Source organism: Notothenia rossii, assembly GCF_949606895.1.
Source record: "Notothenia rossii genome assembly, chromosome: 11".
Taxonomy (NCBI): domain Eukaryota; kingdom Metazoa; phylum Chordata; class Actinopteri; order Perciformes; family Nototheniidae; genus Notothenia; species Notothenia rossii.
Genome location: NC_136910.1, coordinates 14,473,684 through 14,498,025, shown reverse-complemented (window position 1 = coordinate 14,498,025; position 24,342 = coordinate 14,473,684). Strand labels below are relative to the sequence as shown.

The 24,342-nt window shown below is 41.5% G+C and overlaps 2 protein-coding genes across 3 annotated transcripts in view; one reads left to right on the top strand and one right to left on the bottom strand.

The window, feature by feature from the left end:
• dock1 (dedicator of cytokinesis 1) overlaps positions 1-24,342 on the bottom strand; it is a 169,433-nt gene that overhangs the window by 66,322 nt on the left and 78,769 nt on the right. The gene's annotated exons all lie outside the window — the stretch shown is intronic.
• The window catches only part of insyn2a (inhibitory synaptic factor 2A), a 28,241-nt gene continuing 5,074 nt past the window's right edge, over positions 1,176-24,342 (top strand). Inside the window, exons 1-3 of the mRNA XM_079657415.1 lie at positions 1,176-1,591; positions 10,980-12,216; positions 19,009-19,080. Coding sequence (XP_079513541.1) covers positions 10,985-12,216; positions 19,009-19,080 — 1,304 coding nt within the window. The 5' untranslated portion in view covers positions 1,176-1,591; positions 10,980-10,984. The remainder of the gene's footprint in view (positions 1,592-10,979; positions 12,217-19,008; positions 19,081-24,342) is intronic.

Here is a 24,342-nt window from a genome sequence, read left to right as displayed (position 1 = left end):
TATTCCTGAAACATTTTTCAGCACTATCTTCCACATCTGGATCAGATTTTATGATTCAACATGATAAACTTTCTCTAGGAAATATCGTAAATATTTATGAGACCTTTAAATGGTTTATGTTCCCCCAAAATGCAGGTTTACACAGCTCAGCTTTACGGTACTGAATTCAAGCTTACAGTACATGCATTGTGAAAAAGGTTTGAAATGATGAAGGATGTGGCCTGATGGTTCCTGTATGGGTGCCTGTGCATTGTAAATATGCTGGTTCCTTGGTAAATATACTGTAAGGTAGATGAAACATTTCACATATTCAAACTTGGATGCACTAACACACACGGCAGCATCAGTTGGTGTCTGGAGAGCTGCAGCTCATTACCATGGTACCTGAGGCTTAAAGCACAAGTCAGGGTTTCCCTGTGAGAGAGTGAGCAGAAGCACTGAACACCTCCAACCGGGAATAAAATACAGCTCGACTTTTCACATGATCAAGGTTTCACTACGAGCGTTATTCCCTCCCTCCTTATTGTCGTTTGAACACAACAATAGTCCACCACGATCCAATTAAGTGGAAGAGGAAAATGCACATTCCCAGATGAGAAGCAGGTATTCTCCTCCACAAAACGGTGTTAACTGCTAACCAGCCCATGACATGACAGATGGATGCAAATCTGGGATGAGATCAGGATAACAAACTTTAGAGAAGGGGGGGGGGGGGTGGGGGGGGTTGGCAAGCAGATGGAACATTCTTCCCACACAAAGATAAGAGCGGTGAGGACTATGGGGAAACTAAGACGACAGAAGGTGGCTGGACTCTCAAGGTTGATAATACATGACGAGTGTCACACTATAGCAAGGAAAGAATTAAAGACATGATACAACAGATCCGTCAAGACCAAAAGCTGCAGGAAGTCTTTCTGGGTCTAAGTGAGTTCCAAACAGATTTGAGATGATGTTGCATGAACATGCCAGATGTAGCCAAAACTGTGGCTGTACTTTCTCCACTGCAACCTTCCCTCCTCCCTCTGCTCTCCCTCTTTCACTCTCCAATGCTCCCTCCCCCTCTTGCCTAATCCCCCCCTCTCTTTCTCTCTGTCAGTCTCTCTCTCTCTCTCTCTTTCTACACACACTCTCAGATGCACACACGCAGAAAAGAGGAGAAAGCCAGAGAGGAGAACTGCGGCGGCACGATGGGGATATTCCGCCTGCGTGGGCTCTGTCGCTGAGGCGCCCGGAGTTCAGCCTCTGTGTGTGTGTGCCTGTGTGAGTGTGGGAATGTATGTGGGAGTGAGTGTGAGCCCCTGTCGACAAGGTGCCGGGGAAAAGGAAAGGAGAGCGGGTTGAGAGGAGGAGAAGAGAGGGGGAGTGTTGACTCTGACTGGAGGGAGAGGAACCCCATGCCACTGGATCAGAGGACTCCGATGTGCAACAACTACTCCAACTACTGCTGCCGCCGCTGCCTGTCCTCTTAACTTCTGCCATGGCATAGCCTCCTCTTCCAGCTCGCCTCTAATCCACAAGGACACGGGCATGCATGGGCAGAACCAGGGATCTAGGCTAACGCATCCTTTACGTCAGTGATTCACAGTCTGAGGTGAGTCGCTCATCTCTGCTCTTGTCCTCTCCTCCATTTCACCTCTCAGTGTGCAACGGGGAAAGTGTGTGGGACTGAGCCTGGGATTATCCACGGGGAATGTTTTCACTGGAGATTTTCCCGTTTGATCGGCTGATCAAATATCAAATACGTGTGGCAGATGAAAGGAGGTAAATCTCAGATTGATTTGAGTTCGGCTTAGTTCCCTCTGGTGCTGGGGCGAAGTGGTTAAGGGGGATTCTGGGCAGTGTCTGTGGAATGTGCTGACTTTAAGAGACGATTCAGTCAGTTTAGAAAACTTTGAACATAAAAAAAATGTTTATATCTCAGGTGGAATATGAGGTCACTGCCATTTCTAGTTGACATTTCTGAGATCTGGCAGGTCGGTTTTCTGTTTCCTGAGAGGATTCTGATCGACATTTAACCTGACTGGCTCAGCATACAGAGCTAAAACAGTGCTTACGTACAAGGGCTTGCATGATGCTGCATTTCCTCTCAGTTTTGAAAGCTGAGTGAGGATTATATAAACCACACCGGTGACTATACCAAAAGAAAAAAAGATGTGAGGCTGTTGTCCCACATATGGAGGCAGCAGTGTTTAACATCACAGCGAAATAGGTAATGAGCGCCGGCCATCAGACAGTTGCATCTGATGAAGGACCTTACCTAAAGGCTAATCTTGATTAATGGACTGCATGAAGTCATCTACTTACAGATTGTTGAAGAATGGGTGTGTGTGTGTGTGTGTGAGCGTGAGGGAGAGAATGAGAGAGAGGACCCTCACATCCCCACTGTCCTTCAGATGCCACACAAAACGCATGTCACTCCCACTCATCTCCACGGAACCTCTTGCCATCGCTCTTCGTCTCTCCTTCAACCCTATCTCACATCAACGCTCTGATACAATCTCCCCTCTGCTCTATTTCACTTTGCGCAGACACTGAGAAGAGGACTGAGGGAAGATGGATAAAGAGAGAAAGAGATATACTGTAGAGCAAGGGGAGAATACATCGTCTGTGAGAAATAATAGGGAGAGTATGCCGGGAGAGGATATTGAATTATTATTATTAATTTTTTTATTGATAGGTATTATGTGACGACATGTAAGGACATACCTGCTGTCACAGCCGTTATGTTATGTAAGAACAATTATATGAAATGACAGGATAGACATGAAAGAAGGTTTCCGCTTCAGAAAGAAAATTCAATTCATCCGTCGCTGCCCGTCTTCCTTTAACCCCCATGCTGCCTCTGAGAGAACTGGGCACGGCCGTCCAGGAGTGATGGGCATGTTGGCCCACCGCTTCAAAGCAGACCTTTATTTATAGGAATCAGTCATTTCAGCCGTCACTTCACGCAGTAATGCCTGCCTCTTATGATCATGCAAGAAAGGAGTGTGTGTGCACGCCACCGCAGGACGTGCAAATCACTCCAAATGTCCAAGTACATGAAGATGTAAAAGGTAGAACAGAGCTACAATTTCACACGGAGATGTCAAAATATGTCAGAAAGTGTGAGGGAGCATGTGAGGTGGGAATTCACCTGGTGTGGCCTGGCTTGCTGGGAGGGATATTCATTCATCCAGAAAACAAATTGCTCTCCTGTGAAAGAGTGACTGCTTTTGGAACAAGCCAGATGTTACCTTTCATGCGGTAATAGGATTATTCATTAAGAGGCCAATTTCTTCCCTGGGAGCGAAATAACAAGGCAAAGCAGTGGAGGTGAATCACGTGCGTCTGCTGTTGGAGAGGAGAAGGTGTCTTTGTGAACGTACTCCTGCTCTTCCCACATGATCCCACCTGGGTGTTGTTGTCAGTGTGCCCTGGTGTAGTGGTGTGTATAGCATGTGTTCCCCAGTGCTCTGCAGTAGGGGCCCATCAGTGGGGCTCCGACAGCCCCAGAGGCAGAATAGCAGAGGAATGGAGTTTCCTTAGGTAAAGCTGAGTGGAGCTGCGACCCACAAATGTTTTGATTAACAGATATGCATTACCATAATGACCAATGACAAAGGCTACATCTTCAAATAGCTTGTTTTGTAGGGTTAGGGTTAGTTAGTAATAGTATAAAAGCGACTCCAACCATCATTTCATCAAATCTTTCTGGGAATGACTGTTACCAACATTCTGACATGTATTTTATGCACAGCTAAGAATAATTAGGCCTTGACAGTAGGGCTGCTCGATTATGGCAAAAATCATAATCTCGATTATTTGGGTCAATAATTGTAATTGCGATTTTTAAATGCGATTATTCATTGACTTTGAAAACATCCATTTATTGGAGAAAAAAATGTTGAACAGTATGTTTTTAACAGTTGATTACCCTGAACTTGAAGTATAATTAAACTGGAAAAAAAAAAAAAAAATCTATAGGCCTATATATATAAAAAAAAAAAAGAAGTAATAATGATAATAAAAAAAAGAATCGTTTTATTTCGATTACGTTGTCTTCGTAATTGTTGCAAGCCATAATCGTAATCGCGATTAAAATACGATTAATTGAGCAACCCTACTAGACAGGCATACCTGGGAGGATCTTTAAAGTAACTTAATACAGGACCCTCTTATCCTCTAATACTTGCTGTTCATGGGATTCAGTTGAGCTGACAAAATGATACATCTTATCGACAAGACATGATGGCTTTCGCCGTCTATTCCCCTCGGAGCCAGGGTCTCTATTTCTGTTCATGGAATCTTCTCTATGGCTTCATCTTCCTTCTTCATTATTATCTGTCTATTTTGTTCACATTCAATTCTGCTCCGCTCCAGCAGAGTGAAATCTATACACCTAGAACCATGCTCCTGTTTATTCTAGTCTCTTGCTCTCCGTTTTTGATGTGTGTGGAAGTGTGTGTGTCATGTTCCTTTGCTAGGGATGACTAGGAGGAATCTGAGAGCAGCAGGGGAGTTCTCTAGTTCCCATCAGCTTTGAAACCTCAGCGTGGCTCCGAGGCAAAGAGAGAGGGATAGACAGAAAGAAAACAACAAAGAGGGACAGAATGAAAGGAAGAAAACAAAAAATGAGTAAGAAGAGAGAAATAATGTTCTGTGGAGAGACGAAGAGGTGAGGAAAGGGAAGAGTGATCTGATGCATTCTGATCAGAGCCTCTGCAGCACATATCCTTCCTTGAGGTCTGATCTCCATCTAGCATGCATGTTCACTGACGTATGGATTACAGGCTTCCTCTGAATCCATCAAGCTCCCTAGAAGCCACCTGGGTGCAGGCGAAGCACACAAATTCAACTTAATACGGCGAGTAAGGGAATAACAAAGAAGAGCACAATTCAGTGGGGACAAAGTGAGTAGAAAATAATAAGGCTTCAATGTCCGCAGGCTACAGAGCAAGCATAAGAAGTCCTGCATGAAAACAGCAGCAGGCTGATATACAGTAAACTGGGTACTTGTATTGCACATAGGGCTTTTCAATAAATGCTGGGCATATGGTAGAAAACATATAAAGGATATTTTGAGTCAACTTCAAATCTGGATGTATCCCGTCAGAGTATCAGCATTAAGGGAACACTACGTTTATGTAAATGAATTAACCACACCATAAAAGTACAGTAACGCTCAAAGACTATTATGCACTAGGTCATTAAGATAAATAATTTGGCCTCATCCATTTATGATGAGGTTTATTTGATTAGAGATATGTCCCAATACACATCATTGTACCAACACTACTGCTTTACTGTATAGTCACATTAACAAACTCACTGATCCTGGGTCAGCATGTGATTGTAACAAGGATTATGTGACATCTGTCCTTCTCCTAGGTTTATAATGAACTTTCATGCTGTGCTCTATACTAAATTATAGTTTCTGGTGTTATTTAGTCATGAATGCAGCACACACGATGAGCAAAATCTTCAAAAATGGTGCTTGGCAACGGCGCAGTGGTCCATGATGACTGAGCTACAATTACTAGAGAGACAATCCCTTCAAATCCTGTGTTTCCAGCGCCATTCCATTTTACAGCATTAAGCTACCATTAACTGACAAAGGATTTGCTGCGTTTGGTGTCAGCTTAATGCACTGTACTGCAGTTATCGCTCAAAACACTGACCTGTACAGTCAATCACTCGGCTATATATACCATCGCACCCGGAGAGTATGGGAGCTGCTGCAGCACAGAGACAGAAAATAAACACCCAACAATAAACCTACACCGTCTAATGACCTTAGCGACACAAAGTAAACGACCAGCCCGGATATCTTTTCACAGCATAATCAGTGTGCTCTTAAGAGGCACATCAAAGACTTTTTAAAAACACCACTAAGCCCCAAGTAATTATGAACAGAAGCTGACAGAAGAGAGGAACGAGGAAAACAAAACATGGGTAGATAAAGCTGGATTACTTTGGAGCCTGGAACTGCTACGCTCATTTGTTCAAGCAGCATCTGAGGCCACGCTGAGCTGTAATAATGTCACACTGCAGCGATAGGATAGCAGGATTTTGTTGATCATGTAGCACAGGGATGGGCAACTTGGATGGTGGTGGGGGCCACATAATGTATGTACTGGCCACCAGGGGGCCGCAGATTCATTTGGAACACATACACGCACAAATGCCATGTATTGTATGTAATTATTAATAAATATACTAAGTCTGACATCTTCATTGACATTTTACAATCTTTCAGGGAACATCCTCTAATAAGCTCACTAAACAAATATCAGTTCACAGAAATGTTATTTAATTTTTACAAGTGGCATGTTTGTATTGAACAGGTTATTTAACAGTGGAATAAAACGTGTACTATTGGAAAGCACGGAAACTGTGTGTGCATTGAGATGAACCATTAAGACGACATAAACATGAATTCATGAACACTAACCCAGACATTAGTTGTCTAACAGTTACTTGAACCTAAGACACTTGAAGCCAGTCTCTGCATTCCCCTTATTCCACAATAAGGGCTCTGCTGTTCCTCAGCGCCGCTCCCCCTCCCTCCCGCTTAAATTATGAATGAAAAGAGTATAGTAATCATAGATAACACGGCAGGGTCCGTGACAGTTTGTTTTCATCTGATTTCAGATAAACAAAACTCTTGGTTTTTAGAATATTAAACTTGTTCCGCCAAATTCAGATGATAAATACAACTTTGAAGCTTGTAAAGGCATAATTACTTAACGTCACAGCAGGCATAACAACAGCCGGTGTTTCCCCGGGAAACAAACAAAATACACACAAACGCGTCACAAATTATTTATGCGTTATTTGGCTGCCGAACGAAATCATGTACGCAACTCACGACGTAACTAGGAGTCTAGTGGACGGTATGAGTACTACAAGTCAAAAAATAATTATGTTGTTTATAAATTATCTGAGGGCCGCAAAAAGAGGAGGTGGGCCGCAATTTGCCCATCCCTGATGTAGCACAAGGGCAGACTCCCTTTGTTGTTTTGAGAATGTGATGCATTTAAAATATTGCTAAACATTACATCCTTCCAGTATAAGACCTTTTTAAAGTAGGCATTAGGTCATTATAAAGTCATCAACTTTTCTGAGTCACAACCACTTTTTTCCACTCAGCAACTTGAGGAACAGTGAGGTCGACAAGGAGGTTGGTGATAAGATCCGTCTCACAGTCCTCCCAGTTTATCCCATAGGTGTTGAGTGGGGATGATATGAAGGCTCTGTGCAGGCTTGTCAAGTTTGCACTAGAAAAAAACACTGCTTTAAGAATTTGGCACTGTCATGCTGAAAAAGGAAGACTGTTTGACAGCCCAATGCTATATACTTAAGTATTAAGTATATTACCATAGACAAATACATAGATAGGGAAACATTGTGTATAATAAATAAAGAGATAAGATAAAGTCTTAATGAGTACCAAGTGAAATGCTTGAACCGGAAAGGCTGTTAGGCTGCTAATTGTCATGTATAGCCATATTTCCAACGTTTACTCAATTCAACGGTTTTGTGATGCATACTATATTAATGAATGTTCCCTTTGGTTGGGCAGAAGCTATAAAACTGAATTAGTCAAGAGGAAAGTTACAGTAAATGTTCATACCCAGGGTAAAATGAGGACACTGAAATCTCCACCTTTTAAGATTTAACCCGCGGGCGAGCTAAAGTTCTATTATGCAACTGCCATTCAGTAAACTGCAGACTCTTATGCCATTTAAAATAATATATGGCATTTCTTAAATTCAAAGAGTGTTACATTGAATGAGCACTGAGCATAAAGACCATTAAAGAATAATGAATTACTGCAGTAATATGGATTGTCCTTGCAGCAATGCAAAGCTTGAAACAATGGCTGTACTAATATTCCCAAGAACCAGCAGGGCTAAACAGCCTCTCATCACGGAGAACATGAAGTCGTGTCCCTGGAAATAACCCAAATAATGACCCTCAGCACCAGTGTGACAGCAATGTGAGCTGAGTTGCTAAAACAAGGTCAGATGTGAACAAGTCTGATGTGTTTTGCCTTTCGCACTTGACCCTGTGAGCTCTGTTTTTAGTCTGTCGTACTGGGGAGAAAATAGTGGGTCAGTTCACTTCAATTACTTTCCCCAAAATATTTTTTTTTTAAAAGGATCAGGCCCTCCTAAAAAGGGGCAGCTTTCGTGATGAGTCATAGCTGTTTATGCAAGAGGCCAGAAGGTGGTCTTCTAGCCTGAGGTGAGATACAAGTGCTGCTGCTGTCGCCTGGGCCTGTACCCTGTCAGATATGTGGAGCCAGGGACACATCATTCAGCCTGCAGCACTGACATGTCAAAAGGTATCGCATTTAAAAGCGAGGATATGATACAATACCATGAAACTGTTTGCATTGTGAAGGCTGTGTGTAGGGAATGAGAGATGAGAAAACACTGTTGCCGTTTGGCCTGACAAGCTACATCCATGTCTTTATATCTGATGCTATAGAACAGGGTGGGGCACCGTGAAATGTAATTAAATATACGTTTAGACAAATTGCAAAAACGGTTTGATCTGGGCCAAAAATAACATATACGTGTTCGTTGACCTCATTTGGAGAGGGGATGTAGGGTATCAATGTAATCTCTTATTTAAAATGTCATCCTTTGACAGTGACGGACCAGGAGAGCACCGCAATGCTGGTGATGGATGATAGCCGGTGGGCACCAAACATTGTATTGTCAGACAAACAAAACCAACTAATCTGATTATCTTCCACTGGAAAGATTCAAATGCTGCACAGGCAGATTGTAATTGTAAATTGCTATATGCAGCCGTGATTCTTCGCCTTTACACTGTCATATACTCTGCATCCATTGCTCAATCAACTTATTGTTAAGAGGGTCAGAAGTCTTTGGGTCGTTATATGCATGCACGGTGGAGTTGTGCTTTCACGTATAAATGCACTACGTGTTGGTTTTTTAAATGACTGTGGTCTTTCTGTGTGCATTGACTGGGTCTGATGATTTCATGAGAACAAACGGTATTGCATTATTTATTTACTTTTCCCGTAGTGTACGATGCACAGTATAATTTATCCATGTACTGTATGGCAGAAGTGTCTATACTTATGGCAGAATATCTTTCCCAATGCATTTTGTGTTGGCTGTATACTGTTTCCACAAACATTGTTTGCACTGTTATACCTGGGTATTTGGATATATATGTAATTACCTATGTGATGAGAATCAAACAACATGGAATGCACTACAGAAATCTGCAATCTTTTAACCTGTCGGTATGGGCATGCTACAATACTGGGCAATGTTTGGACATTTTTAGGGTGACTCTCAATTTGTGGAATTGCTGGGTCTATCTGTCTTTAATAGTTTTTTTCAGTTTTACCTGTGGGATTCTTTTTGACAAGACCTTTAAAAAAAAAAAAAGAGTCCCAATGCCTGTGAGATATTTGGTATGTGACAAACAAGACAGGCAACTCTGAAAGTTAGGTGTGATGAACCAAGGCAAGATATTCTGAGTAAAACTGTTTGGTTTTCATGCTAAGTGTGTGGAGTGGCAGCTTTCTAATTCTGGAAACATGTTTTATTCATAGAGAAAAAGTTGCCATATCCTAAGTAAGAAGATTGCCAGGCAAGCTTTTGCAGACGGAAATCTGAACTTTTATGCCAACATACTGGCATAATAAAATGAGATTATAAATGTCTGTACATGAGACTGTTAGATATAAGATAAATTAGTCTGACTGTGGCTTTCCTTTTTCAAGCAGAACCTGAAACCAAGAATAACATCAAGCAATAATGTGATGGTGAGAGAGAGAGACAAAGGCTCCCTTTTATAGCTCCTGGTTAAGTGAACCGACATGTTTGAAAAAGATCTGAAAATAATTCCCTGTTGACTGAGAGCAGTCATGGCAGATAATCTTAGACTGGTAATCCTGAGCATGCTTTTTGTAAATCAGAAGGCAGAAGGAGCATTATATACATCTGTCAGAGAATTAGAGGCTAACTGAGTAGTTATTCTGAGACCATATCTGTGGAAGTGGGGAAAGATAATCCCCATTTCATACTTATATCACTGGCTATGATTTTTCACTTTAAGGGGTTAATCTACAGTTCTTTTAAAAAACAGTCTGTTTGCAGGTATTGGCCCTATCTTTTTTTGAGTTTCCTTGACTCTGTTTATTTAGTAGCTGAATAATAAAATGTGCATATACTAGAAGACTAAAATGCGCTCCAAAATAGGTTTTCAATCCAAGTTTTACTTAATAATGAACTGTGATAGAGAAAGGTCAGACTCCTGCTGAACCCAATGAACCATGGAAATCACCTGCAGACATCATGCACGGTCTACAGCACACTCAGCAGTATGCTGTACAGTAAGTGTCAACTAAGGGTACTTGAGTGTGCTAGAGTTTGTAAAAGCAATGACTGAACGCTCCCATACAAACTGAGACGCAAACACTCATCAAGTAGAAGAGGCGGAGGAGGAACTGGTAATCAAAGCTGTTTGAATTGGGAATGATAAATTAATGTAATTTTGAGCTATTGGTTTCACACAGAAGGAGATTAAATGTACCAAGGAAATCTGCTAAAATCATTTTTAGCACATGCTGATATTGCAGTTTTTTGTAAATAAACACAGTAGGATTGGAAGACATGAAAGACCCTAGCCAAATGGCAATAAAAAAGAAAAGGTTCATTTTCATTCACGCCGCCAGTGGTGAATGTAGAAATTATAACTATTTTAAAACTCAAGTATCCCAAATATACTTATTTATTAAGGGGACTAACTTAAAATGTAAGACAAATCTGCTCCTGTAAAATACATATTTGCTTTCCTTGCGTATGTCTTTTTCAGAATATTCATTACATATTTCCACCCGTTCCTCCCTACGTTGTTTTCTGTCAAGTAAGATGTTTATAGTCTGTCAAGAGTCTTTGTCTAAGCCATTCTGTGCAAATGATTAACACAGTGTCTCTCTTTATGCTTCTCAGGAAACATGGTGAGCAAGGAGAGTGGCAAATGCATGCTCACCAACTCAGAGTCTGACTCGGAGGCAGCGCCCTCGACCTCCCTGGCGCTGGAGGTGAAGTATTCTCTGGAAGCCAATCGACAGGTGAGGAAGAGGAACAAGGCCCTGCAAGTGCGTTTCAAGGATATTTGTGAGGCACAGAACGAGCAGCGGGAGGCCGAGTTGCATGCAGCGGGGAAAGGTGGCAAGCCCATCTCATACAAAGTGGCGTACCGCAAATACATGACCGTCCCGGCCCGCCGATCCATCCCAAACGTCACGAGGAGCACAGGCGTGCAGACGTCACCTGACCTGAAGAAACGCTATCAGACCTTTCCCTTTGAGCGTAAGAAAGGCCACACCCTTAAACACGTGGCGGCCGTGGAAACGTATAAAGGTCAGAATAACGGTTTTGCCATGGAGGTGAAGCAGTCCAGGGCTGCTGAGCAGGGTTTAGATGAGGAGGAGGAGGAGGAGGAGGGAGCCAGCGGGGGGAGCGGAGTCCGGAGGACCAGGGCTCTGCTCCATACTAATGAGTGCATTGCCACAGTGGAACAGCACACTGCACCTGATGGCCTGTGCTCTGACGCTCTGCAGCTCAGTTGCTCTGCAGACACAGACTGCCTTGCAAACACACAGAGAGGCAGAGGAGCCGGAGCACAGGCAGAGTACCAGCTCTGCAGCGTCCCATCCAAAGCCAGGGCCGGATTACAACACAGGGAGGCCGACACAGACCGCTCGGCCAAGAGGCAGCTGCTAAATCTGGAGGAGGGCTCGTCCCGGACCCTGCCGGTCAGGGCCTCCAAGGTTACCGGCCCCCTCGCCTGGAACTCCCTCACGCAGGTGGAGTGCCTGGACAGTCCGTCTGTGAGGAGCAAGCGGAAGAAAGCCCTGCAGCTCAACGGGCTGCAGAGTCAGACGCTGCCCCGCTCCAGTGGAGGCTGTACAACACAGGCACAGTGCCACACAGGACAGTTATCAGCCCGGCCTCTACGGGCGATGGAGGAGCCTCTGACACCCTGCAGAGGTGGGGAGGCTGGTGGGGCAACGCCTGGCCAAACACAGGAGGCATGCAAGCAAATAGTGCCTATGAATCAGGACGGGGAGGTTAAAGCACAGCTCCAGGCCATGGAAAATCTCATCAGCTCCAGCCAAGAGACCATCAAAGTGCTGCTGGGGGTCATCCAGGAGCTGGAGAAGGGGGAGGCCCACAGAGAAGGGTAAGATCTCACTTACAGCTTGTGCTTTACACTAGAGATGCACCTTTTTGACTTCTTCCCTCACAGTTCATATTCCATTATAAAAGGAGTTAGTACAATAGAACAATACAAAATGAGTTCAAATCCAAAACCAGTGCGATGTTTCTCCAACATGTGAATACCAATTTGGAATCTGCATCGAAGTAAAACTTGAAAAAACAGAAACCAAAGATTACCTTAGCAACAGAGTGAATGGCCCACCATGAATTAAGTGATTGAGTAAACACCCAATATTTTTTACAACATAGACTAAGAAACTGTGAATCAGACACTTAATGGTTTATACTCAATCAGTCTAAAAGATTACTATTGATGCGCTAAATTTGATTTTTGCCTCCATACTTTACAGTGATGTCAAGCATACATTGGCAAAAAAAGGCGGGGACAAATCAGAGACACAGGGCCCATGATTCAGCATGAGCAGGACAAGTCGCCTCTTGACGTGTCACATCATTTCTAAATCTTAAGGACAGGCATGTACGTGTGACAGCTGTTCAGCAGAGCCCTACGTTTTGAAAATGAGATTACAGCTGCATGAAGCCGGGTTGATGTAGCTTTCACCTGTATGTGCCCAGAAATGCCATTACAGCACAGTGATCATTTCCCTTTCAGATATGACAGAGCTGCTGCAGAACTTATTAATAGACGATGCATCTTACCAATGTGGGCCCAAGTGGTGGTGACCCATTATGTATAACACTGCCTTTATAGATATGGCCTTGAAACCATATTCAATCCAATATGTCTAAATATCAGAATTTCATTATCATAATGCGGAAAATAATATAATTCCAAGGGGAACGTACAATCGTGGAGTGATTTTTTTCAAGTACTTTGCTAAGTGCTAAAAAAAAACGAGAATTTTACCAAATGGCCTTATCCAGTGTGATTATCTAGCAAGTCCAAGGCCTTTGAAAACAGTAATTTACCCTCCAATGGAAATTGAGTATATACAAGGGCTGTAGATAGCATCCAACCCAATGACATAGAGGATTGTCTGTCCAAAGGAACGAGGCAAACAAAATGGCCAATCTGTTGAGTGAATTGCTGGGGCTCTGCACTAAGATCACTATCTGTTTTGACCAGCACCGTGGAGAGGAATGGAGTGAGAAAATACATATAATCAACATCATCCCAACCTGGAGTGTAAAACCTCTTGGAATTTACCAAAAAGGTACATGTCAATCTTCTAGCCTCACAACCACAAAAGTGTTTGAAAGCAACCCTCCATATCAACTTGACTGAATGACAGGGTAAAACTCCTATTCAACAGGACTTGAGCAAAGTACAGATCTTACCAACAGTGTGAGAAAAAGCAATTATCCTCCTTCAATCTTTCACAAGGCAGCTTTAATCTCCTTATCACCAAACTCATAAAAATGCATTGTGAGTGAGAAAAGTGTGCAGACATGTGGTGCAGCATGGGGAGCCATCTTCTCTGTGATGCCAAGCACATCTGGCTTATCAGATGTGTCTAAAGTGGCAGGTGGGAGAGGAGAGGAGAAAGAGAAGAGGCTTTACTTGTAAATAAAACGGAGTGCCTACTGTTTAATGGTGCCATCGGGTAATATAAATCAAGAAACAATCACATTGTCTTCCCATATGTTAATTGTAAAACTCTACATTTGGTTAAACAAGTATAAGGTTCTTGTAGTCTGAGCCCAACTAAACCTCTACTTTCTTCCCCTACATATTTCTATTTTTTCAATGCTAAAAATGCTGACTATGCTTATGTCACACTACATTAGCTTCAAGCTCCCCTTACATAAATGTCACTGATACAACAAATAAGAGTGCCCTCAGGCTATAGGTGAGCTTGGTGCAATTATCTAATATATAACTGCTCACGTTATAGGACATCTTTCATTTTAAGAAATGCAACGCTGGGTGCATTCATCACAGCGCGTGTTCATGACATGCTGCTCGGACTCAAATGTGCTGAGACTGATAAAAGCACAAGACACAAATACACACAAAAAGTTAAGGAAAGGCTATGGAAGTCATGACAAAAATAAGTGAGATATTACATTGATATCCTCAATGTTACTCTACATAGAAAACCTTAAAACTTTCTATGGTTAAAAAAGCAGGCGCACATCCACTGTTGCACTCAATAGATCTAACATTGAGCAAAGATGCAATGGTTAAAACAGTTTAACTGCTGAATAAGAATGTTAGGCTCTGCGATTGGCAGTCTAAATAAAATGCTATTTTTTTAATTATAGCAAATATGAAAATGATAAAGGCTTATACCTTTTGATGAATAATCTAGAAATGATCTAACATAGTTACTTTGTACTGATTATTCAACCTAGAATAGCTACCGTAATTGAAGTGGCCTGACATGCAGAAAATGACTTTCAAACCCCCGTCTATGCAGGGCATAAAATACAACCCAGTGTGAAGGGTGCGCTGCAGTTCTACAGCAAATCATTGGCTGCATCCAACGGTACAAATTTCAGGAATAAATGTGCTGCATCATCAGCCAGTGTTGGCAGGCTGGACCCAATTAATCACACTGATGGGGACTTGTTGCTAGCCTGTCTATTAACACTGTGTATGTGTGTTTGTTTTAGGCTGCAGCCAAACAAGGACGATAACGGAAACGCACCGAAATCGTTATCAAAAAAGTCTTCCGTCCACACGCAATAGGCACCAGAAACGTGTCCGTTCACACGAGACAGCTCGAACCGCTGCAGACGCTGTAGTACATATCCCGGGCCTGTAAGTGGCGCTGTACTTCTGCCACAAACTACACCAAAAGCAGCGAAGAAGACTTCTCGCGCATGCAAGTGCCGGTCAAAGGTCTTCTTTGTTATTTATTGAGCTTTAAAACAAATGAATAACGACTCTATATAATAATATAAGAATAATACATGGAGGACGGAGCCTCTCTTTTCCACCGTAGTAAATTTGGTTTTATATTGGACGTTAGATATTCGACACATTCAAAAAAACTATTTAACACTGGCTTCGATTGACACATTTTTGTCAAACCAACTTCGATTTGTTAATACAAGGCCTGCCTATATAACACAAAGCTTCTTTTGTCAAAAAACCCACCTTTTGATTTTATACTATTTTTTTAATGTTAAAAAATGCTATAAATCTATTATGCGGCTTGACCTTTTCACCTACCCATGTCAAAACACATCTGATGAACCCAGCTAACTGCCCTACACTTAACACAAAGCTTTTTCTTTAAAAAAAAAAAAACACCTTTCGATTTTATACTATTTTTTTAATGTTAAAAAATGCTATAAATCTATTTATTTATGCCAAGAGACAAATACATTGAGGCAGTAGTAATTGACTGGGTAGGTGCAACAACACAAACATTTTAAATGCAGGAATGTGTATTGGAGATTAGAAAGAAATCAGAAAGCATTAGTCGTTGGAATAACTTGTTGTTAAAGGAACACTTTGTTAAAGGAGCAGAAGTAGTTACATAAAAAGATAGGATACATATTCACCTTCACAAAATTACACTATGCTGATATTGTGCAAAATATATTATTGTTATTAAAACATATTCTGGACGAAAAATGATAAATCTGTGATTTTTTTTAAATGTTGTCATTTACATTATGCACAAAAAAAATCATATCACCAATATGAAATGTTCGATTTATTTTTCTTTGTAGACCCAGTGTGACTCATGTGGAAGGTGGTTCCATGACATGTGCCTAACAGCAACCCAGATGGTACATGTTCCAAAAGAACTGGCACAATGGCAATGTACCCTGTGCGATAACCAATAAATCTATTTGATTTCCTGTTCATATGTAAATATTTCACATCGTTGTAAGTTGTATTTATTTAATTACTTAGTGTGTGTAAAAAGTACACATTAATCAAGTATAGCCTGCCTACATTTTTTGTATGCTAACTTGTATAATATATAGTTCACAAGTATGTTTTGATATCGGTAGGTGAAAAGGTCAAGCCGCATAATAGATTTATAGCATTTAACATTAAAAGATTGTATAAAATCAAAGGGTATTTTTTTTGACAAAAGAAGCTTTGTGTTAAGTGTAGGGCAGTTAGCTGGGTTCATCAGATGTGTTTTGACATGGGTAGGTGAAAAGGTCAAGCCGCATAATAGATTTCTATCATTTTTTAACATTAAAAAAATAGTATAAAATCAAAAGTCTGTTTTTTTGACAAAAGAAGCTTTGTGTTATATAGGCAGGCCTTGTATTAACACATCGAAGTTGGTTTGAAAAAAATTTGTCCATCAAAGCCAGTGTTAAATAGATTTTTCGAATGTGTCGAATATCCAACGTCCAATATAAAACCAAATTTACCACGGTCTCTTTTCCTCCCCCTCTCCTGACAGCCCGTCAGTATCCGTGGTCTCATGCAGCTGGCTGATCCAGTAATGAGTGACCCGACAGTAAAAACAAACATATTTATAACTAGTTTAGGTAGTTTGAGAGGTAATTAAAATAGCTAAGGGCGATGATCTAACTTGAAGTGTGTGTTTTGTTCTGCTCATCGCTCCATCACAGCGGGCGGAGCTGCAGGTTATCATGCAGAGCTGCGTGTCTCCTTTCCTGTCCGATTAGACTTCACTCGCTTCTATTTCCATATCGATCAAATCTAGCTGGAAGCTCCAGCTGGGTGCACTGTCCTGCGAGATACCTGGACCTGGCTCGAAACACTGGGGCTATTGCGTCGGACCGACTATCTGATGGAGAACTGTAGCAGATACGACCATTATCGTCCTTGTGTGGCTGCAACCTTAATGCCTTTGGACTCCCACCCACTCAATGACCTTTGGGAGGGCTCACCTAGTAGCACATGGGGGGGGGGGGGAGGCATTAATATACTGTTAATGGCCATGGTTTTGGCTTCACTCTCTCCAGGGAGGCTTGCCAAAATGAGTTCTGCTCTTTTATTTTTTTCTCTTATTAACTCAGTGTGAGAGAAAGGTTGGGAGGAACGAGGGATGGGAGAAGAAAAAAGTCTAGACAGCGTGAGGACAAGAGATAGAGAGCATAAGGGTGAGTTAATCAAAGGAGCGAGTTGCCCGTGTAACCCATCGGCAGAGTATTGATGGACTCACCTCGATGGAGTGTGGAGATGGCCTTGCACTGGCACTATTTCTGGTTATGGCAATCCCCTAAAATGAAAATGCTCTGAACTGCAAACTTCCCAATATCACTGCACTTATTCTCTTGTCGGATTGTCTAACATTGGCGACAGCTTTAAAAGATTTTTTTTTTAAAAAGGGGAGTATATCACTAAATGGAGTAGATTAGGAGAGTAAATGTATGAAAGAGGTTTAATTTTTGGTAAGCACCTTATGGGCTGAATCCCTGAGAAAGACTCAAAAAGAGGGCTCTCCTACTACTACAACGATCAGGACGAGAATTAAGTGTTCATGTCAGCCCATAGACATCAATAAAGAGGAGAATTCAGTGACTTTGAACTACCAGTCATTTTAGAAATGTCAGACATTTTTGGTGAATCGGTTTATTAGAGCAAAGGCCTTACTCTGGAACATCTTAAAACCTTGACAAAACAATGTTTCTTTTGAGTGTGATTTTTGCTGCAACAAACCCAGCTTCACATATTTCATAACTGTCATACAAAATGATTCTAGTAGTTAGTAATTACCCTGGTAAAAAAAAATTCAAACTAAAAACGGCTTTGTTGGCATGAAACCTGGGTAAATATCAGCTACGACAGTTAAACTGGGTTTTCAAGACTGCTTTCATAGGTCATGATCATACAAAACAAACAGCAGAGCATCTCCTTCCAGTCCATGCCATTGATGAAGTAAGGCTACAGTACTTCCATATGTCGTTAATTATAAGAGGAAACTATGCTCCCAATCAATAGGCACATTTTCACATGATAATCCAATAAGAAAGCCATTGAACCTTTGAAGCATGAAACCAAGCAGTTCCATTCAGGGCCATCGCCTGGTCTTTAGCTGCCACCTTGAGAAATGGGGATCTATAATGGGACCTTGGTTCATGACAATATTTCATCTCAGCAGCAACTGATAATAGAACAATATAGGGACACGCAGGATATGATATAATAGGATATTGATGGGTTTGAATGTGAATTCAGTGAATCAATATCTCAATTAAATTAAGAGGGGTGGACTATAAATTGCCAAAGGAGCTTCTGTTATAAGCAAAATTGTCAACATGTATCTGATAAGATTTTCGATGCTTTTTTTATATTTCAGATTTTAAATGGTTATTGAAAATATGTAAGATTACTAAATGTTTTACAACAGTATCTTGTTCAGAATGATATAATCAACGATTCAATTTCTTTAGTGCAAGTAAAAAAACGTTGATATTAGGATAAGTAGTCATATTGGGCGTTGGGAAATTGTGTTCGTTTTCTTACATTTATATAGAAAAAATATGTCAATTGATCAATAACGAAAATAATCCTTACAGTGACATTATTATATCAGAACATTTGTAATGTAGGTGAATGGAAAAGTAACAATCCTGTCACACCTACTGCTTATAAACTCTTTCTTTGTACTACTTTGCCTTATCCGACCTCAAAATCAGTCAACCAGCGCTAATGGCCGACTCTGTGCTCTCTGTGCCCTGGCTGCTGGACACGGGCCACTCAGGAGGGCAGCATGACTCCTCCTCACCCTCATTTACTTGGGTCCTGCTAACGAGGGGTGACAAACTAGATGAGAAAGGAAGGTGTGAGGGAGCAGCTTAACAAAGTCCTGTAATTACTCATTCACGACTCTTATCTTCCCCGCAGACTCTCCTATCGAACCGGACAGGACACGGCCAACTGCGACACATGCCGGAACAGCGCATGCATTATTTACAGGTGAGTAGCCATTCCTCTTTAAAAGACACGATGATCCAAATGTACCCTGTCCTTTCTCCTTGAGGGAAAGTGAACAGGTGGAAAAGGGATGTGGAGAGGAGCAGGGGATGAAAGACTAATGTGGATGCTGTTAATGAGCACATGGGGATGTGTGACATTTACACATTGCTTCCTCTCTCTATCTATGCATCTTTGTCAGATTCTCCCACACAGCTTCATTCACTGAAGGTTGTGAAGCAGGAATAAAGTTAGCTGGATTTAAATATAAGCGGGCGCAAGGTTGAACAGCAGAGAGGATACATGCAATGGAATGAGTGAGCACAGAGCAGAAAGGTGAAATGAATTATCATCCGAGCATAATACATTAAGTTGCCAAGCCAACTGAGTTTCAGCGTACTTTCAGTTTCAGTTCAATTGAGTTGACAACCAGTACAGGCGTGCGTCCAAAGTCATTAGTCTACCATGGTACACAGTACTATGAAAGCATGTGTGTGTGAGTTTGTGTAAATTGCTGCTTTGGATTTGTGCATGAATGACAAGAAATCAATGTAACAATTAGTCGGCAGCAGAAGATGAATTGCCTTTTATTCCAGTATTGAAGTGTTTCAATAGCTTTGAAAGAAAAAGTGAGATTTGAGATTTGGCTGTGAATTTAATCCCTTCCAGTTTCTGACAAGTTGTACATTTCAGCTCTCAGAATTATTCATGAGAATTAGTCCATATAGTTTGTTATTTACATTGTTTTAACAAATAGCTGGTGAATCGTAAAAAGCTTAATGAAATGTGGGGTAAGGGTTACCATTCCAAAATGCTGAAGTTTAGCAGGTTTATTTTTTACTATGGTTACTATATTTGCGGAAATTTGAGTCATAGGCCAAAGTATTGGATTTGATCTGATCTAATTTAGCTTCTAGAGAAAGGTCAGGGGATCACCAAAGTCATTACAGAATATGACAGAATGTCCTTTTGGGACCTTGAATAACTGTACCACATCTCAGCAATCCATTACGAAGCTGTCACGATAGTTCACTGTAGTTCACACCAAACCTCATTGTGGCACAAGGAAAACATTTTACGGGACCAAAGTTAGTAGTACACTACCTCCGGGCATCATGAATGTCCTTCTAATCCATTCAAAGGTTGTTGAGCTATTGATTTAAGTTGTAAATTAACTGACAACGGCAACTATAGAGCCAGGTTACCAGGGAGGCTAGAAATCCATAAATATAATCATATAACAAAACCTGCTTGTGCACATGCGTACTGATGGTTTTCTCTCTTTGATGATTCCGTCCACTCAGAAACAACAGAGAATTAAAGAGAGGGGATCAATAAAATGGTTTTAGTGTATAATACGGTTGGCCTCAGTCGTCACTAAACCTCAAAATAGCTATGCATATCATGTTCTATTTGAGAGCAAGGTCAAAGGATAGATTTTTTTTATTGAGTGCACTGAGATTTGTGACAAACTGTAAAGCATTAACCCATCACTGTACCCTGTATGCAAGGGCAGGTTTGCCTTCACTAACTGTACGGAGGCTCAGTCACTGGTACATTTTTATATATAAAGCCATGTTAGGGAAACTTCCATCCTACATCCCTGATCTCACGGCAAATTGTAAGTGGCTACTGCCTGAGATCGCATACTGTGGTTTTATTAAATGTGCCAACTGCTAGGACTGTCTTAGGGAAGATAGCTTTTAGATGTGCAGCTCCTCTGTCTTGGAACAGTCTGCAAATTAAATTGTAACTGAGCAATCTGGTGCCACTAAATGTTTTTAAAGCTTGGTTGGATGCTACTCAATCGGATGCTGCTGGTACCTGTTCATGTGGATAGTTATGTCAATTGTAATCCCTGTAATGATGTCCTTGTTTTGTTGTTTTATGTTTCTATGTTTCATGTGGAACCTACTTGAGCAGGTCTCCCTTGAAAAAGAAACCTGGATAAATAAAGGTTTGAAATGAAATAGATGACATGGGACAGACTGCTGGGAAGGGAGCTCAGCTGGTATTATAAATTAGTCAGCAGCATGTGTAATGGTAACTCTGTGTGATTTGGCCCTGGGGAAGAGAAGGCCCTGCTCTCTGCACTCTGGCTGCCAGAGACTCACTGTGCCCGCCTCTGAGAATCTAGAGACGTTCACTAACCATCTTCCCGAGTCTGTGAGAACAATCTGCAGCGTGATAACAAGTCTAAATATATGGAGCAATTCCATTCTGAGCTTCTTTTTCTCAAGATTGTCTTGGCAGCTCAGCTTGTACCTGTACTTAAAACTGTAGTGTTGGGAAAGTTGCTTCAGTGATGTATATCGCCATGACCTGTATTTCAATATGCAAAACACAGGCTGCAATAAAAGCTATGATTAAGTGTTCCCATTTGAATATGAGCCAATCATTTATACGTGTCATCCGTCTTATTAGGTTTTTTCCATACCTGCTCTTTGAAATCCCCAGAGAGAATCAGACTGAATGTTATTGAAAAAGGGGCACAGACAAAACCAGGTCAGATTTGGCCCTTGACTTAACTGTCTTCAAACCAGCGCTTTACTATATCTCCACATTTTGCTTCCTAGATCTGCCACAATCAATTGATATGCTTCATCCACAGGAAGTGCACAAAAACAGTACAAATCTCGCCAGCGCCTGGCAAGGTTTCAACTTGATACAGGGCAGAAATTCCTAAGTGAGATGTTTGAAGTATTTTAAATTGAACCAAGTCCTCCTTTAAGAGTCTGGCTTGGCATGGTAAATGGTGTTGATTGGACACAGAATCAAAAATAACAGTTGTTTTCACACAGGCAGGAGGATTAAATGTCAATCTAATTACTTAGATCTCCATGAAAACAACCTCTCCGGAGCTGGAGGAGCACAGCATAGGAGGCAGAGCTGATAGAGAAACAAACACTGTATGTGGAAAGGAAAGCTGTCGGTTAGAGGGGAGTTTTTTCTGCGTTAATATCCGTGCCATGGCCAAACCCCTAACTCCTGCATTTATGATGTAGCTGGTCTCATGACCGGAAAGGGCATATACATCTATAAATCATTGTAACTATCCAAGTTAGGAAGCAGCCATGCATTCTTCAACATAATCAATTTGTCCAAGAGTTTATGGCATCATCTCAGAGCCCACCCTTAGCATAACAACTGTACCAGATCAATACGTTGCTGAAGGCGATAGGCATGGATTTCAAAGGGAATACACAAGCTGCTGTTTTCAGTTTTCCTCGTTTGGTCCCCCTTTCCTCATTTTAAAACCATCTAGAACTTTCTTTTATCCTCTCTCTGGAACTTTCCCTCTCTACCTCACCGTTTGTCCTGAATACCTTATCTCCTCCAAACAGCTAACTGTGTACGTTCAAATGAAATATTACATTTTTGCAGGGTCTCCCTTGAAAAAGAGATTGTTGATCTCAATGGGATTTTCACCTGGTTAAACAAAGGCTACAAACAAACAAACAAATATTCAATGCTTAATACAACATACATGCCATTAAGACAGAATTGTTGAGGAAGGGACGAAAAGATTATTGTAATTCATTCCATCATTACGGGTGACGTGCTACTGAGAAAGGTGGGGAGAAATGTACAAATAAAGTAGTCCGACAGTAAGCAAGACAGACAAACAGCGAGAGGCTGGGTGGGAACAAATGAGATGGACAGGATAGAGCGGAAGCTGGGGATTTGAAAAGCATTCCACTTTATTTTACAACCCGAGGCATAAAGTCGTGAAGGGTGTTGACGCAGAAACCCTGTAATCCCATTTTCCTCACATTACATTTCAATGAGCTAATGTGCAGATCAAACAGGAAGATAGATGTAAGTGAATGTGATTAAGGGGGGCGATTGGGGGAGGTCCCTGACACTGGGAGTCATTGTTCACAAAGGACTATCATTGCAATTGTGTCATTAGCTTGCGATTAATTCAGCAACAGCTAATCATTAAACAACTATCTGATGATAACATAGTATTTAAATAACAGAGCGCAGTGCATCTAATATGATATTAAAAAGGAATGGGTATTTAATAAGGGGGAAATCTCCCATCTAGTGTGCGAGGCTATGAAAATCAATTAAGCGTTGCTAAAGGCTGAAGAGATGATTACATTAGAACATATGGAAATGATGGAGCAGCCAGCCTGTCCTGACGCACGACTCTGCTGGGGGAGGACACCTCTTTTTGTGCAAGCATAATGATGTTTTCCAACATGGTGGCAAGCAGGTTACCATAGCTACAAAAGTGATCCTCGGTAGGACAGACAGTGTGAAGGGACGGCGAGGTTCGTTAGGGAGCGCACATTCACACCCGCGGAAGATAGGGCTAGAAAAAGGGTGAGAATGTGAAACAGGTAGACACCGAGAGGATGAAGGTGACGAGGACAGATAAAGTCTTGCGGAGGTTTAAAGTGGGGTAAAGGGCAGGTGAGAGGTGCGTGTAGTATGCGGATGAATGATTTGAGTGTTTCTTTTCTTGGACTTACACTTTCTTTCAGAGAGCAGGAACATGACGGGAAGAGAGTGGGAGTGAGTGAGAGGGATACAGAGCAAGAGAGGTTAAAGACTGACAAGGTCCAAAGTGTCTTCTTCAATTGGTTCCGAACCCACAACCCACTCTCGGCTGTGGGACATAAAGATGCTAACAATATTCAATTTTACTAACAACAAAAAGAAAATCTAAATGTGGAGCACCACATCAGGGCCCGTGAGTTTCATAAGGAGGTGCTGATCACTCGGCCGCGTAGAAACGGATACATTTTTTATTAAAAGTCCTTTGGAGTACGTTTCAAAGATGAGATGATTATCTTTTCACTCTGCTTTCCCCAAATGACGTTATGCAGATTTTTTTCCTTTCAATGACATTTAAATTGTGCTGCTATGCTGCTCCCAAGACACATGCCACGACACCTCGTCTTTGTTTAAATCTCCTGGCAGAAAGCGGCATATTTGATAAGAGTAGCACATTTAATTAGTAGCTCTAACAAAGATAACTCGGGGTAAGATGAAATACTAAGCTACCAGGACCACTGTGTTGAGAGCACTGTGAATCTACTGGTTGTTTCTAATATGTACACTGAGGGTCTCCGATGGAGTGTGTTTACGGATTTAGTGGGAATTCAATACAGCTAATACAAATAGAAAAAACAAAGATAGCATGTGAACTTGAAAGGGCATTCAAAGGATGTAGCTTATAATGTGTCATCACACACGGCAGGAATCGAGATAAATGGTGTAAATGATGAGGGATGTAAACATACATAACTTCTA